This window comes from Thermobia domestica, chromosome 2 (assembly GCF_964235325.1).
Source record: "Thermobia domestica chromosome 2, izTheDome1.hap1.1, whole genome shotgun sequence".
Lineage (NCBI taxonomy): Eukaryota > Metazoa > Arthropoda > Insecta > Zygentoma > Lepismatidae > Thermobia > Thermobia domestica.
This window is the reverse complement of record NC_137455.1, coordinates 81,125,217-81,139,477: the sequence shown is the minus strand read 5'-3', so window position 1 is coordinate 81,139,477 and position 14,261 is coordinate 81,125,217. Positions and strand designations below refer to the sequence as shown.

The following is a 14,261-nucleotide window of genomic DNA, read 5'->3' as shown; positions in this document are numbered from 1 at the left end:
TCAACAGTTTTCACCATGACCTTAGAACAACCCGAGTATTCCATGGCATGCCATACATGAAGTAGGATACGGTCATCGGCTTCTTCATGCAATTCGGAAGATATATCTTCAAATGTCGCCTCCATTTGCGATCCAATTACCGTGTCTCTGTAGGTGCAAATTACTTTTTTCCGGCGGGGAGATTCATTTTGACCAGATTTTCAGCTAAAAATTCAGAGTTCTTCTTTGATTTTACTGTGGGCAAGCAAGTTACTGAAAGATTTGGGGATGACATCATTAGATTTTACATTTATTCTGAGCCCAGCCTTCTCGACTGTCTTACGTCAGTTTGTAGGCTTCCTTCTAGTCAAAAATAGGTCAACTCTTTCCACAGATCTTAATGTCATTAGAATGTATGGTTTAACAATCTGGTTGCAGTACTCTTAAAATGTCCGGCTGGATTTAGGGACAAGCATGTGGATCAAGGCTGCTGCATCGATTATGAACGAAGAAACTTCGGGCACATGAATAGTGGTCACCCGAACTCCACTTGACTCGATAATACAGGACACCACGTCGGATTTTTTATTGGTTTTCTGAGCTTACCGCAGTCGGACATGGAAGGTGGACATGAGCTATTTTCATGGGCAAAGAACGTTTTGACGTTAATTCCCCTTGATTGACTAGTAACGAACAACTTGGCAAAAAAATACCGTACTGTCTTTTCTCAGGTCTGCTATTTTCTGCTTGTCTTTGGACTTAACTGTATCTTTCTTAGCACTCATCAAGGCAAGGTTGTTTCTTTTGATGACTTCATGGATGGAAACTTTTCTAAGCCGACGCACCACGTTGCAAACATTGTGTGATAGATTATTTGTTTCTTTTCTAATAATTCGGTAAGTAACAGAGGTCACCACTAGTAAAAACAAAATAAATGTTTTTGCGTTTTCTTCAAGTAGAAACTTCTGCCATCTACTAGAAGAAAATGTACGGATCTTCTTTTCATCCAGGGGGCGTGGTGGCTCAGTGGTAGAGCGTTCACCTCTGGTGCTTGGGGTCCTTGGTTCGATCCCAGCTCGCGCCTTGTGGACTTTGTGGTGGACAAACACCGTGCTCGTGGGTTTTCTCGGGGTTCTCCCGTTTCCTCCCACTCTCTTCATTCCACCATTTCATTCATTTCTCACCATTACCGTCTCCTTTAGCCTAACCGGTATAAGCGTGGGACGTAAACCTAAAAGTTTCATTTCATTTTTTTTTCTTTTCATCCACTTCCACATTGTCATCGCCATAAACCATTTAAAATCGAATAAAATTTTTGTAGCTTATTTCATGCTCTTTCAAATGGAACTGTTGGAAGACTCAATCAAATGATTGGTAATGGAGTTAAGTTTATTTAAGCAAACCTGTGTTTTTAATCCCGGCGGCCATTTTGATGACGTCAACATAGGAGATCAGCGTATTAAATCAAGTGTCTTCCAGGTATTTTACAATTATTTATTATGTATATAAATACTGTGTTCAATTTGGGACTGGTATATGGAAGTGAAGTATTTTGGCTGAATTTGTCGCTATCTGTTAGAAGTCGTGACCGCCATTTTAATAATGTAATTAACACGTTTATATGTGATATCTCAGTTATTTATGGACCGATTTTCTTCGTTAATAGCTCATTTTAAAAGTAATGAAATTAACAATATAACACGTTACCTAAGTGTTTCGTCTAAAACTAAGGGTTTCGGAGTTATTTTGTATTTTTCTTCAATAAATACTCATTAATTTAATAAATCCTTAAATAACTCCGAAACGGTTAATTTTAGAGGAAATATTTTGGTAACATGTTTTCTTGCAAATTTAATTTTCTTTAAAATGAGCCAAGTTTGAAGAAAATCGGTTCATAAATAACGAAGATATGGCTTATTTTTTGAATCAAGCTGTCCGCCATTTTGATGACGTCATCACATGAGTTCCGGACGTCAGATCAAGTGTCTCCCGGCGGATTCTTGTCCTTTGGTATACATATAAGAACTGTGTAAAATTGCAGACTGGTAGCCGGAAGTGAAATATTTTTACGCTAACTCCACGCGCTATAATGCAGAGTGTTTCAAAATGAATATCGACATTTTAAGGCTTTGTAGGATTTCTTACATTTAACGCATGCACAATTATAAATAATACAGAGCAACTCGAACAGATTTTGCTACAAGTGTTCAGTTCAATGTGAGCACCATTCGTCACATGGTACACATTGAGTCGATAGGAGAAACCCCATAAAGCTTTCCGCCGGAATATAGCACAAAACCCATTAGGGTAGTCACGTTGCAACTGTACCATCTAGTGGAGATTTGCTGACTCCCAGATGCGATCATTACGAGTGCTCACCTCGTCATTTAGGTGAAATATCGACTCATCATTGAAGACGACACGAAAATCATCGTCATACAGCAACATTTCATTTACAAAGCTGGCACGTAAACCATAGTAATTTAGGCTTTAGGGCGTGTAGCAATTGCAAACAATAAGGACGTAGCGTCTCCTTAAAATTTTCTACACACAGACGGTCGCACTGTAACTACAGATTCAGTCTTTGCAAAATATAAAGCACAAAATGCTTTCTGCTTACTAGTCGACATTATTGCTAATAGCGCTATCTAATGGTAGACAGAGAAAACAGTGCATGCACATGTGTGGACACAAAACTGTTTGAGTTACTCTTTCATTTGATGTATTAGTTATAAGTTGGTTACGGGCACATAATTTGAAGTACTCACAAACTACCTCTATAAAAATTGTTGCACAAGTACCGCAGGATACTAAAACATGGATATTTGGTTAGGGCACATACTAGTTCCTAAGTGAACTCTTGACCCGACCACGGTAGGTCCCATAGTTTTGGAGCTATGGACTTTTAAAGTTAATTTTTTTATGTTGTCGAGAGCCTATAACTCCGGAAGAAAGCATTTGTGTACCTAGGTTGGTCTATAACTTTTTGTCTCATCTTGGTGTCAGGAAAACGTTATCGGTGTTGTTTTGAAACATCCTGTATATTTACAACAGAACCCAACGTTGTAACTTAATATGCAGGGAGAAAATCCAACAGGTTGCGTTCTTATTTCCTATTTACCCATTAACCCCAACCTTGCGTTTAAGAACAGTTTGGTTTTAGCATCTTTGCTTTCGTCTGTCAACCTCGTCTCGAGCATATCGCAGTTTCGGATGATCGTGATAATACTGATGTCAGGAACAGAAACTGCCACTGTCAACTAATAAAAGCAGAACTCCAACTGTTTGTGAGTTAATTTCGCTGCTCTGCTACAATTTTGAGAACACAAAGGATGTGGGACTATAAAGATATAGATAAAAAGAAATTATTAAAATACGTACAACTAAAAGTAACAAACATTTGTATAATATACTTGGTTAGCTAGATTTAGTTTAGCGTCCTTTTCAGTGACGTTGTTATGGTGGGGCCTGGGGTGCACCGGCCCCCTAAAAGTTTAATGTATCTCCTAAATTGATTTTGATTTATTTATTTATGATTCGTTCTCTTAAGTATAATAATAATAATAATAATAATAATAATAATAATAATAATAATAAGAAGAAGAAGAAGAAGAAGAAGAAGAATATTAGCAGCGATTAGGGGTAATGGATGATTGTCCCAGTATTTTCTCTATTTCCCGGCATAAGTGGATCTAATTTGTTAATTTTGAAGGTCTTGAGTGTTTGCTGAAGAGCTTGATAGGATAAAATTTGTTACTTCAATTACAATTCATTCCCTCTAATTTGATCCCGTCCTGAACATAGGACTTCCGTCAGCAGCAAATGCAATCTACCTATCACCTGAAACGCAAAATGAATTTATATTGTGTTACAATGAAGCAGTGGTGTGGGAGACCCGAGTTCGATTCCCGGAAGGAGCTTATGAGGTTCGGATATTCGCATTATGCTATATATCTATGTCCCATATAGGCTTGCTGCTCTAATAAACGATAAACTCAACTATATCAATCCTCGTGAGCTAAATTAATGCCCGTAACACAACCAGAATGTCAGGTTGTAGTGTATGGTTTCCTCAATAGAAATATTCGACCCTTTGTTTTTCAAAGGTGAACGTAGACGAACAATCACAATCACATCTCAATATAATGTATATAGACATAATAGGGGCATTCATTTCTCGCTTCCCTTCAAACGAGTCGTTTTGGTTCCAGTAAGAGGGCGCTATATCTTACTTAGTGTGAGAGAATTTCAGCGGAAGCCGTGCGCCGACTTCTGGTAAACTGCATCATATCTAGGAACAGTGATATTTCGTGACCTCACAAGCAGATTTGTAAGTTTGTGATTGCTTTTTATGGGGATATCTTAAACTTAAGATTATACAAGACGTCTAAACACCGTTGCGTGGCTGAAAGGTAACGTGCTAAAATCAGAAACATCCCTATGCAGATTGTGGAATGTGCCATGGCAGACTGCTTATGGGGCGTTTACACTTGGTCAATTTAGTCGCACGTCTACATCTACTCGCTGCATTTGCAACTAAATCGAAGCATCTAGGCCGAATCAGATCGATGGATGTGTTCAATTCTTTCAACCGAAATTGAATGCTGCTTGTCAACTCGCTCTCCTCTGGTCGATTCGAAATCGACTGGCAATTTTAAAGATGTCCAAGCAAAAAGTAATTGGTACAATTTGCGGTGTTATAGCAGAAGAATTAAGGGACGAAATTAAATAGCAGTGACAAGAAAAAAGAAAAGAAAATGGTGTTGGATAAGGGAATTTATATTAAGAAAACAGTATTTAGAAGCATAGTATACGTGTACTTTGATGAAAGAATTTTCAGTAGAGAATCTTTGTGTAGGTTTAAGCACTTGCCATGGTTCCACAGTAATAACTCTAAACTTGTAAACATAAATATACTTTTTTATATTATAGAGAAAGACTCCGCTGGTGAAATTAATATATTACACAGTCGTCTTTCATATGGAGTCACTCATCATAAGCGCAGTATACCACTTGTTAACATAAAATACTGCTTACCTTCATTCTGCAAAAATGTTCCACCAGTGGAAATCAATATCATATTAATCTACTTTCATCTATAGCCAACTCTTTTTTTTTTTTTTTTACCATAAAATTGCCATTTTTATGACAGTTTATTGTAAACTTGCACTATACAATGTATTTTAAAAAATCATTAAATAATGAAAAAATATGATTTTTTAATTAACATTATCTCGTAAAATTGACAAGTTCTTTAGTAGGATAGTCGTTAGTAAGTGGAAACCGTTCAGTCTCTGTTTAGGTACACATACTTAGAATCATAATGTAACCATTTCTATATTATCTAAGTATCCATTATAGTGAGGAAGGCTATGTTACATAGCCGAAACTATAACAAAAACATATAATTTTAAAATATATATACTGTTTTAGTCAGTTGGAGTCTTATTAGTAATGTATCCATGTCTTTCAACGGCAGTTTTACTCTTGCAGAAAGGCGGACTTGCATTACTGGATGCAGATTTACTTTTAAAAGGCTTAGCTGTTATTGGTACAAGTATAGAGAAGTGCCATAAAAGCTAACAATAAATAGCTACAAAAAGCACTAACCAACTTGTATTAGGTAGCTACTAAAAGCGAGAATTTAGATTTAGGATTTAGATTTCTGGGCTTTCGGCATCAAAGGGTATGTTAGCCCGTCACGTTTTTGAGGGATGACGTCCCTCGGCGAGCACACTGAAAGGGTAGAAAGAAAGAATTGAGGAAGGAAGGAAGAGGCTTAGGATCTATGTTAGGTACCACCCCGGCGATTGCCTAGTGTGAATAAGGAAACCTCATTCAGGATGGTTCGCATTAAAAAGCTTTTTATAGTTTTTCGATCGAGTGCCCCCACCGGGAATCGAACCCGGGACCGCTCACACTGAAGGTAAAGCAATAATGGTATTTAAAGCGCATAGACTAGGAGCAGCAAAACCTTTGCTTAATACAAATAATAGGTTATTTTTAACAGGTCAAATCATAACACTTACCACGTTACTAACGGGTGCAGGTTTTGTTTTGTTGCATTCTATTTTGGAAGATTTACAGACAAAATTCAATACTTTGCATGAAAAAAAAAACATGTTTATAAGGAGCAAGTTTCTGCAGGAATCATAATTAAATACAAAGTAATACACCTATATTTTAGGTTTACAAGTGTAAGGTTACTAGTGTAAAATAATTACAAGTGCTTTACGATGGATAAAATAAGTGAGTGCGTATGAAAGATGGCTCTATTAGATGCTTTTTTTTTCAGTGGCATATTTCTGCACAGTGTACAGGACCTTTATTTTATGTTTACAAGTGCAGCCTTACTAATATGAAACCATAACAAGTGCTATTGAAACTCGTATCATTGCCAAAATCAACTTTTTTCCACTACCTTCGCTTGCGCGCACACCTACCATCGCTGGCGCTCCTGGTCTCTTCGGACTTCCCCCAACCGCACTACTACGCGGACCCACTAGCTTCGTCCTGTCTGACTCCGTTAAATAGTATTTTTCTTTCAATGGCCACAAAGCAAAGGTTGGTTTGCGTTTCTTAACTGTAGGTTTTATTCTACGCACCCGGAAGCCGTATTTATACGCAAATCGTAAAAGAATTGTAATTTTTCAGCAATTACTTCTTGTGGCCCCTCTGGATTTTATCTATGCGAAATGAGATATTTTCATAGTCCAGTGGAAACTTTTTAGGTTATAATAAGAAGGATTTTAGTGAAAGATTTATAGTTTTTCAACAATTCTTTCTAGTGGTGCGGCAAAAGTAGACCTGTACGTTCTAATGGAGCTTATAATTTAGCGTAAAAAGCGATCGGCTTCATGTTCCAAGCTATCTTTTGTTGAGGTATATCTTCCACGCCTGCACCGGACCTTTTCGAAGCATTTTAATATTTTTAATTTTATTACGTAGATCAGCAGTTGTGATTTTTAAATTCATTTAATGAATAAATCTAGTGCTGTTCCTCTAGTAGCAATATTTCTGTAAAGAGTATTTTTTGTATTCCATAAGCATTCATTTTTCTCATATAATTATAAAAGCAATTTAATGTAAAACAAGCATAACCGCATGCCGGACACTTTTCCTTTCCCCTGAAAATGTTTTGGAATCAGGTGTTTACACTAGGCAATCTAGTCGTATTCGCTAGGCAATCTGATCGAATCGACCACAGAAAATAGAACGTATTTCAATTCAGTTGCCAGTCGATTAGCCGCCTTCGATCAACAAGCGATTAAGTTGAAGTCCCGTTTACACGGTCGATTAAGTTGAAAGTGACGTCAATTCAACTGAATCGAACGCAAATCGACTAGGTGTAAACGCCCCATTAGATATTAATGTAGAAGTAGTGGTCACCTGCTAAACATCATTTTCAAAACATGAATGTAACTGAATATTTTATCAATAGTAATGAGTAAAGGTACAATAGACACGGCTATGAACTTTTTTTATATAACAAAACATGCTTATTATTATTCAAAAGGACCCTTTTTATTGCATATCGTAAATAAATAATGTAGACCTATTCTAGAGTGTTTTAGTATTTTTTTTAAGTGAACTGATTTATAACATTGTATGTGTATTATATTGTATAATGTTCATTTTATGTGTTAAGTTTTTTCTTCTTTAAGAATCGTACTCCTGTGTCCGGATGACCATAGATTTAAAGAGACGCTACAGCTTCTTCATGTGGCAAGTCTACGTTCCAAGCGTTTTGATTGTCACTATTTCATGGTTCGCTTTTTGGATTCGAACTGATCAACTGGCTGGAAGAGTAACTCTGGGAATCACCACATTACTCACTCTTGTCACTCAGTTCATGTATGTCCAGAGGACGTTGCCTCCAGTCTCTTATTTAAAGGCAATAGATATATGGATGTTCTCTTGCATTGTAAGTAGTACAACTCTAAATTTACTTTTGAGAAACACACATTTTAAGCTTATACAGGGTTTGTCCATAAAGCAATGAGATTGGTTGCCGCACGGCGCTCCAGTTGTTAGCAGCGCGCTCCTCGGCGGGGGATTTGTGGTGGAGGTCTAAGCTAAGCAACGCACCGAGCGGCAGTCGCATCCAAGCTCTGATGCACTGAGGCTCACTCTTGATGCAAAAGCTGTTTTTGAGTTTTTGTCACGACAGAAAATGTGAAAAATGGAGCGTTCGTTACAGTACTACGCAATTAAAGTTTCCTTTCACCTAGGCAAAAACCGTTTCCGAGACGCTTCCATCGATAAAGAAGGTTTACAAAGACAACATCCTGTCAAGGGCCGAGGTTTCCCCGATGATTCAGTGAGTTCAAGAATGGATGGGAGGTTGTTGAAGACATGGAACGATCTGGACGCCCTTCAACGAATGGTTTTGACAAAAATGTGGGAAAGTGAGAAATTTCCTGGACTCTACCGTCGTTTGAGTGTAAGATTAATTGCCGAAAACCTCAACATTGCAAAACAATAGCCTACACCGCCTTCGTTGTGACCGTCTACCTGGTCCCAGCCGCCGTAGGATTGCAACCTTGCCCCAGCCGCCGTACAGCCCCAATGTGAGATCACTATACCTTTTTTTCTGTTCCCCCCCCCCCAAAAAAAAGAAGCCTGAAATTCATTGCTTCGACAATGTTTCCGCCATCCAACAGGGCTGTCACAGAGTCTCTGAAAGAGAATACTGCAGCTGACTTTCAGGGAGTCTTGCAACCTGGAAATCGAGTTGACAGCGGTGTATCGACGCCCAAGAAGACTACGAGGGTTGTACCAAAAGTAAGGTTCCCATATTTTTTACAAATAGAAAACATTGTTTATTGTTATTAATTTATACATCGTTCGAAAGCTTACACTGTTGTCTATTTTTCAACATAGTCTCCATTTTTCTCAACACGCTTTTGAAGACGGTGCTCCAGTTTTTGTATTCCTAAGATGAAGAAGTCTCCCGCCAATCCGTTGAGGAAACGTGTGACCTTTGCTCGGACTTCATCGTCGCTCTTGAAGCGTTTGCCAGCTAAGTGTTCCTTTAGCTTGGGGAAGAGGAAAGGATAAATTCACGGACAGTGACCCTCCGATCTTTGAGTATCTCACTGTTGATCTTCTGGACAATCGCATCCGACACCGGCAGTATTCCACTTCGTTCTTCATCGTGAACTTCGGTGCGACCCTCAGCAAAAGCCCTGCACCATTTGCGGACGTGCTGCACGGACATGCACTCTTCACCATAAACCTCAGTCAGTTGCCGATGAATCTCCGCGGGCGGTAACTTCCTTGCGTGGAGAAACCAGATTACTGCTCGAATCTCGCACTTATCGGGAGCGGCGATCAACACTTCCATCTCTGACGGCTACCAAGCGAACACTGAGCGACCTGAAAAAATGGAGATTATGTTGGAAAATAGACAACAGTGTAAGCTTTCGAACGATGTATGAATCAATAATAATAAACAATGTTTTCTACTGGTAAAAAATATGGGAACCTTACTTTTGGTACAATTCTCGTCTTTTGAAAAAAATTAACACTATGTACACTCATGTCCAAAATGATTGTCGCACATCTATAACTGTCCTTTTGTAAGAATATAATTTGATCATGATTTTGGAGGGTATATTTAATACTGATACTATGTGTATAATCGGGAAATGTATATTTGTAGTAAATTTCATAGGAAAAGAATTATAAATATGAAAATTAGAATGAGTAAAACAAAATGTTGCTAAATGGACAAGAAAGTTTTATTTTCGCTTTATTCTTCTTATTTACTGCTCTGTTGACATGAAACTTGCCAAATACATGTCTTCGCCTATTATACACATACTAACATTATAAGAAATACCAGGCGAATTCGTTATCAAATTATATTCCTACAACAACATATATATAGACATGCGACAATAATTTTGGACATGAGTGTACCTATGGGATCAATAAATTATTTTTACCAGACCCAGTCTCCTCACTTTATGGACAAACTTTGTACTTCACACCATACCATTGAACTAATTACGACATGAAGTTAATTAATAAAGACAAATTGTTACAAAACAGTTTACATTTCAGATTGAAAGGTAGTCACAAGTAGATCCCCAGCAACCATATCTACAATAACCGGTCGATGATCGGAAAATGGATGATTTCTATATTGGACCGACATTGTGCTATGAAACATTTCATTACAAGTAAACCTTTTGTTACCATGACATATTACACATTTTTTTTTTTCGTTAAGAGCTTTAGTTTCACATGAACCATAATACTTTTCAATGAATGTCTCGGGTCTATGGATTTTTTAGTGTCACAACAGTTAATTGGTTTAAAGTTTACGCGCTTCTTCAGCACTGAGGCTATACGAGACGTGAACCCACAGCTTTACGTGGGATCTGAAACACGAAAGTTTCCACCGGGAATCGAACCAGGGGTCTTCATACCGAAGGCGTGTACGCAAACCATACAGCGACGAGGAGCTCGAAGTAGCAAAATAGTTCAATATAAACGGTAGACACATACACATTATTACACCTGTACTGATAGAAACTTCATGGGCATATTGGAGTCCTAATTTATTAAAATATATTAATAAACGAAAACTCCATAAGCAATCGATTAGTATAATTAATTCCAACTTTAATATGCTCTTGAATTTTCCATCGATACAACTTCATTAACGAATTTGTCGTTTACATTGAACTTCGACTTTCTTCCAATGTTCAGATCAGACCCGAGATATAAAGCTATAATGAAAAAATATTTATGACTCGTGTTAAATGCAGGCTTCTAATCCGTACTACAGGGTGTCCCATATAAAATGCAACCCAGAGTTTGGGATAGTAGAACTTTTGAACCTGAAGCAATACACGAATAATGGTTATACCAAAATGAAGATTTGTTCATGTATATATTTTTAAACTAGGAAGCAACGATTGAAGTACACTAGGAACCACACAGTGTTGTCAGATGTAACTAAAGATGTAATTTAATTTTTTTGCAAAACATGTAAATTGACTCATAACTCATACGTATGGATGTTCTATTGTTAATTTTCTGTTTGTTTAGTTGGAGTAGCTTGGAAATTATGCTTATGGAGCAGAAAAAAGAATTTTTCGTATCTACCGATAACTAATTGGATGAGGCCTCTGTAAGGGGGAACTAAGGAAATCGTAGTTTTTATAAGTTAACACTCTGAATCGGCAATCCTGCCGATGCTTCAGTGCATCAAAAGGTGTGCTAAGGATCTGTCTACATTATGCAATTTCTGAAAACAATGAAAAAGAAACTTTGAAATTATCAGGATAAAACTTTTACTTACATGCACCTGGCAACATTGCTACTATCAGAAATGAGTTATCAGCTCTACAGCAGAAGCTGAAATAGTTCCTTGTTTGATTCAAGCACTGGTTCACATGTTTCACCAGGTTGGCAGCAACTTTACGAACAGTAGAAGTGTTAATGTTCTCAATGGCACTGCCAATGTTCGTTTCCAGGTCTTGAATAGTTCCAGAATTGTTCTTGTATACCTCTTGCTTTAAGTAGCCCCATAGAAATGAATAGCAGTGTTGCCGGGTGCATGTAAGTAAAAGTTTTATCATGATAATTTCAATGTTTCTTTTTCGTTGTTTTCAGGAATTGCATAATGTAGACAGATCCTTAACACACCTTTTGGTGCACTGAAACATCAGCAGGGTTGCCAATTCATAATGTTAATTTATAAAAACTACGATTTTCCTAGTTCCCCCTTACAAATGCCTCATCCGATTAGTTATCGGTGGAAATGAAAAATTATTTTTTCTACTCCATAGATTACAAGCTACTCCAACTAAACAAACTGAAAATTAACGACAGAACATCCATACGTATGAGTTATGAGTCGATTTACATGTTTTGCAAAAAAAAAAAAAAAAAAATTGATTTACACCTTCGGTTACATCTGGCGACACTGTGTGGTTCCTAGTGTATTCCAATCAATCCTTCCTACTTTAAAAATATATGCATGAACAAAGCTTCATTTAGGTATAACCATTATTTGTGTATCGCTTCATGTTCAACAGTTCTACTACCCCAAGTTTGGGTTGTATTGTATATTGGGCAGACACCCTGTAGTTGAATCCACCTCTACGGCAGAAAATGTATATTTGAAGGGCATGGGGTAGTACAATGCCAACCAATAACTAACTCTGCTGTTCACAAAGGTCTCCATTGACTTCTGTCCTTTGCCAACTGGATTCAGTTTCTACTTCGTATTCCTATCTCTGCGAGATTCATCTTAATATTGTCCTCCCATCTGTGTCTATGTTTTCGTAAAGACCGTTTTTCGATTGGGTTTCCAGTCAAAAGTTTGAAAGCGTTCCTACTTTCTTCCATCCTGGCTACATCACCTGCCCATCTGAGCCTCCTAGACCTGATGATCCTAACAATGTTTCGTAAACTGTATAAATTATGCAGTTCCTCATTATGAAGTTTTCCCCACCCTCATTCCCGTTCCTCTTGCGTCCAAATATTCGTCTCGGGATTTTATTCTCGAACACTTCCAGTCTGCGTTCTTCCCTCAAAGTAAGCGACTATGTTTCGCAATAATACAGCACAACAGGCATTATTATCGTTTAATGTATTTTAACTTCAAATTCCTTAACAGAGTTCGAGAGGACAAAAGATTTTGAACTGAATAATACGAATTCACTGGTTTCTGTGGACATTTTAATTTCTTCGTGGATATATATGGTTTCGTGGATTCGTCGAAGATATCTGTTTTAACCTAGGCAACTAACGTTTTTAGTCAAAGAGTTTGAAGAAACTAAGGCTGTTGAAAAAAGTAGCTGCCTAGTCCTATATATATATATATATATTAGGGTGGTCCATAAATATCAATTTTCAGATCGGGCTGGTCTCACCCCCTAAAATGGTTCCATATGGGACTAAATTAAGCCAGGAGAAAAATTAGCTTCATTGAATAATATTAAATGGTGCCCTAAGCGACCTAAAATTTTGAATCCGATTACAGTACATAGTATATGGGAAAAATCTGGAATAAACTCATGTAATTTAGAAACGGCTAAAGGTAATGCAAAGATACCCTGGATAATAGAAATAGAGGAAGAAACATATCTAATTTTGTATAGTACTGCCATTGCGGCCATCTTAAAATCCGCCATCTTGGATTCAGGTCAAAATTTTTAAATAGAAAGAGGGTCATGTGACATATCGTTTTGAGGTATCGTTTTACCAGAAGCACAAATCTGGCACTATTTTAAAGATAGATTTAGTCATGTAAGAATTATTACCTGTGAAAAGATTTCTCCTTTTCAGATTAATTATTCTTACACGACTAAAAGTAAAGACATGAGTTTGGCGTGAAAAAAACGAAAGGGATATGCACTGCTTCAAACGAAAGAGGAACGCGAAAGAAAATGCACTTCTGAAAATAATTTGTTTGAACTTTATACGCCAAAAGACATGGAGCAGTTCAAGTAATGAAGAGGAAAACCCAGTTGAGAATGTTAGAGAAAATGTAAATACGAATGCGTGTGTGCCCGGACCGTCCAAGAGATGTAAAAGGGGGGGAAACTAATTTTATTACTCAAAGACTAGTGTTGCTCTTAATCGATAAAAGATCACTCATAGAGCAGCAATACATATTCTGACAGCGATAGCAGAGGCATTAGGCCATAATGTAGAGGAACTAGCAATAAATGGGTCTTCCATTCACCGATGCTAAGAGAAAACCTGTAGTGAAGTTGCACAGAACTACAAGAAACAATTTCAGAGTGCATCAAGTGTGTTAGTTGTGCATTGGAACGGAAAACTACTGCTGAATTTGACTGGCAGAGAGACTGCCGACAGGTTGTCAATAATTATTACAGGAGATGGTCATGAGAGGTTAATTGGTGTTCCCATTTTGTCGTCATCAAGAGAAGAACATATTGATTCTACTATAGTACATTCGCTTGAAGAATGGAATTTGGTAAAGTTCGTGCAGGCAGTTTATTGTGATACTACTACTTGCAATATGGATCTTGTCAACGGTGCTTGCATTCTGCTAGAGCAGTAGCTCCAAAATAACCTTCTATACCTTCCTTGTAGACACCACATTTATGAATTAGTTTTAAAATATGTATTTGAAACTGTTGTGTTTCGCTTGCATCTGAACCGGACGTTCTCCTATTGAAGTGTTTTCAGAACGAGTAGTCTAGAATAGATTGCACTAACTTTATTCCAGGAATTGATGATGATGATGTAACAAACAATATTTCCGATGTAAGAAATGAAGTGTTGAATTTTGC

General features: G+C 37.5%; 1 protein-coding gene across 1 annotated transcript in view; it reads left to right on the top strand.

The window, feature by feature from the left end:
* Positions 1–14,261, top strand: part of LOC145679088 (glycine receptor subunit alpha-2-like) — a 150,670-nt gene that overhangs the window by 113,785 nt on the left and 22,624 nt on the right. Inside the window, exon 7 of the mRNA XM_081749683.1 lies at positions 7,644–7,903. Within this exon, the coding sequence (XP_081605809.1) occupies positions 7,644–7,903 (260 nt within the window). The remainder of the gene's footprint in view (positions 1–7,643; positions 7,904–14,261) is intronic.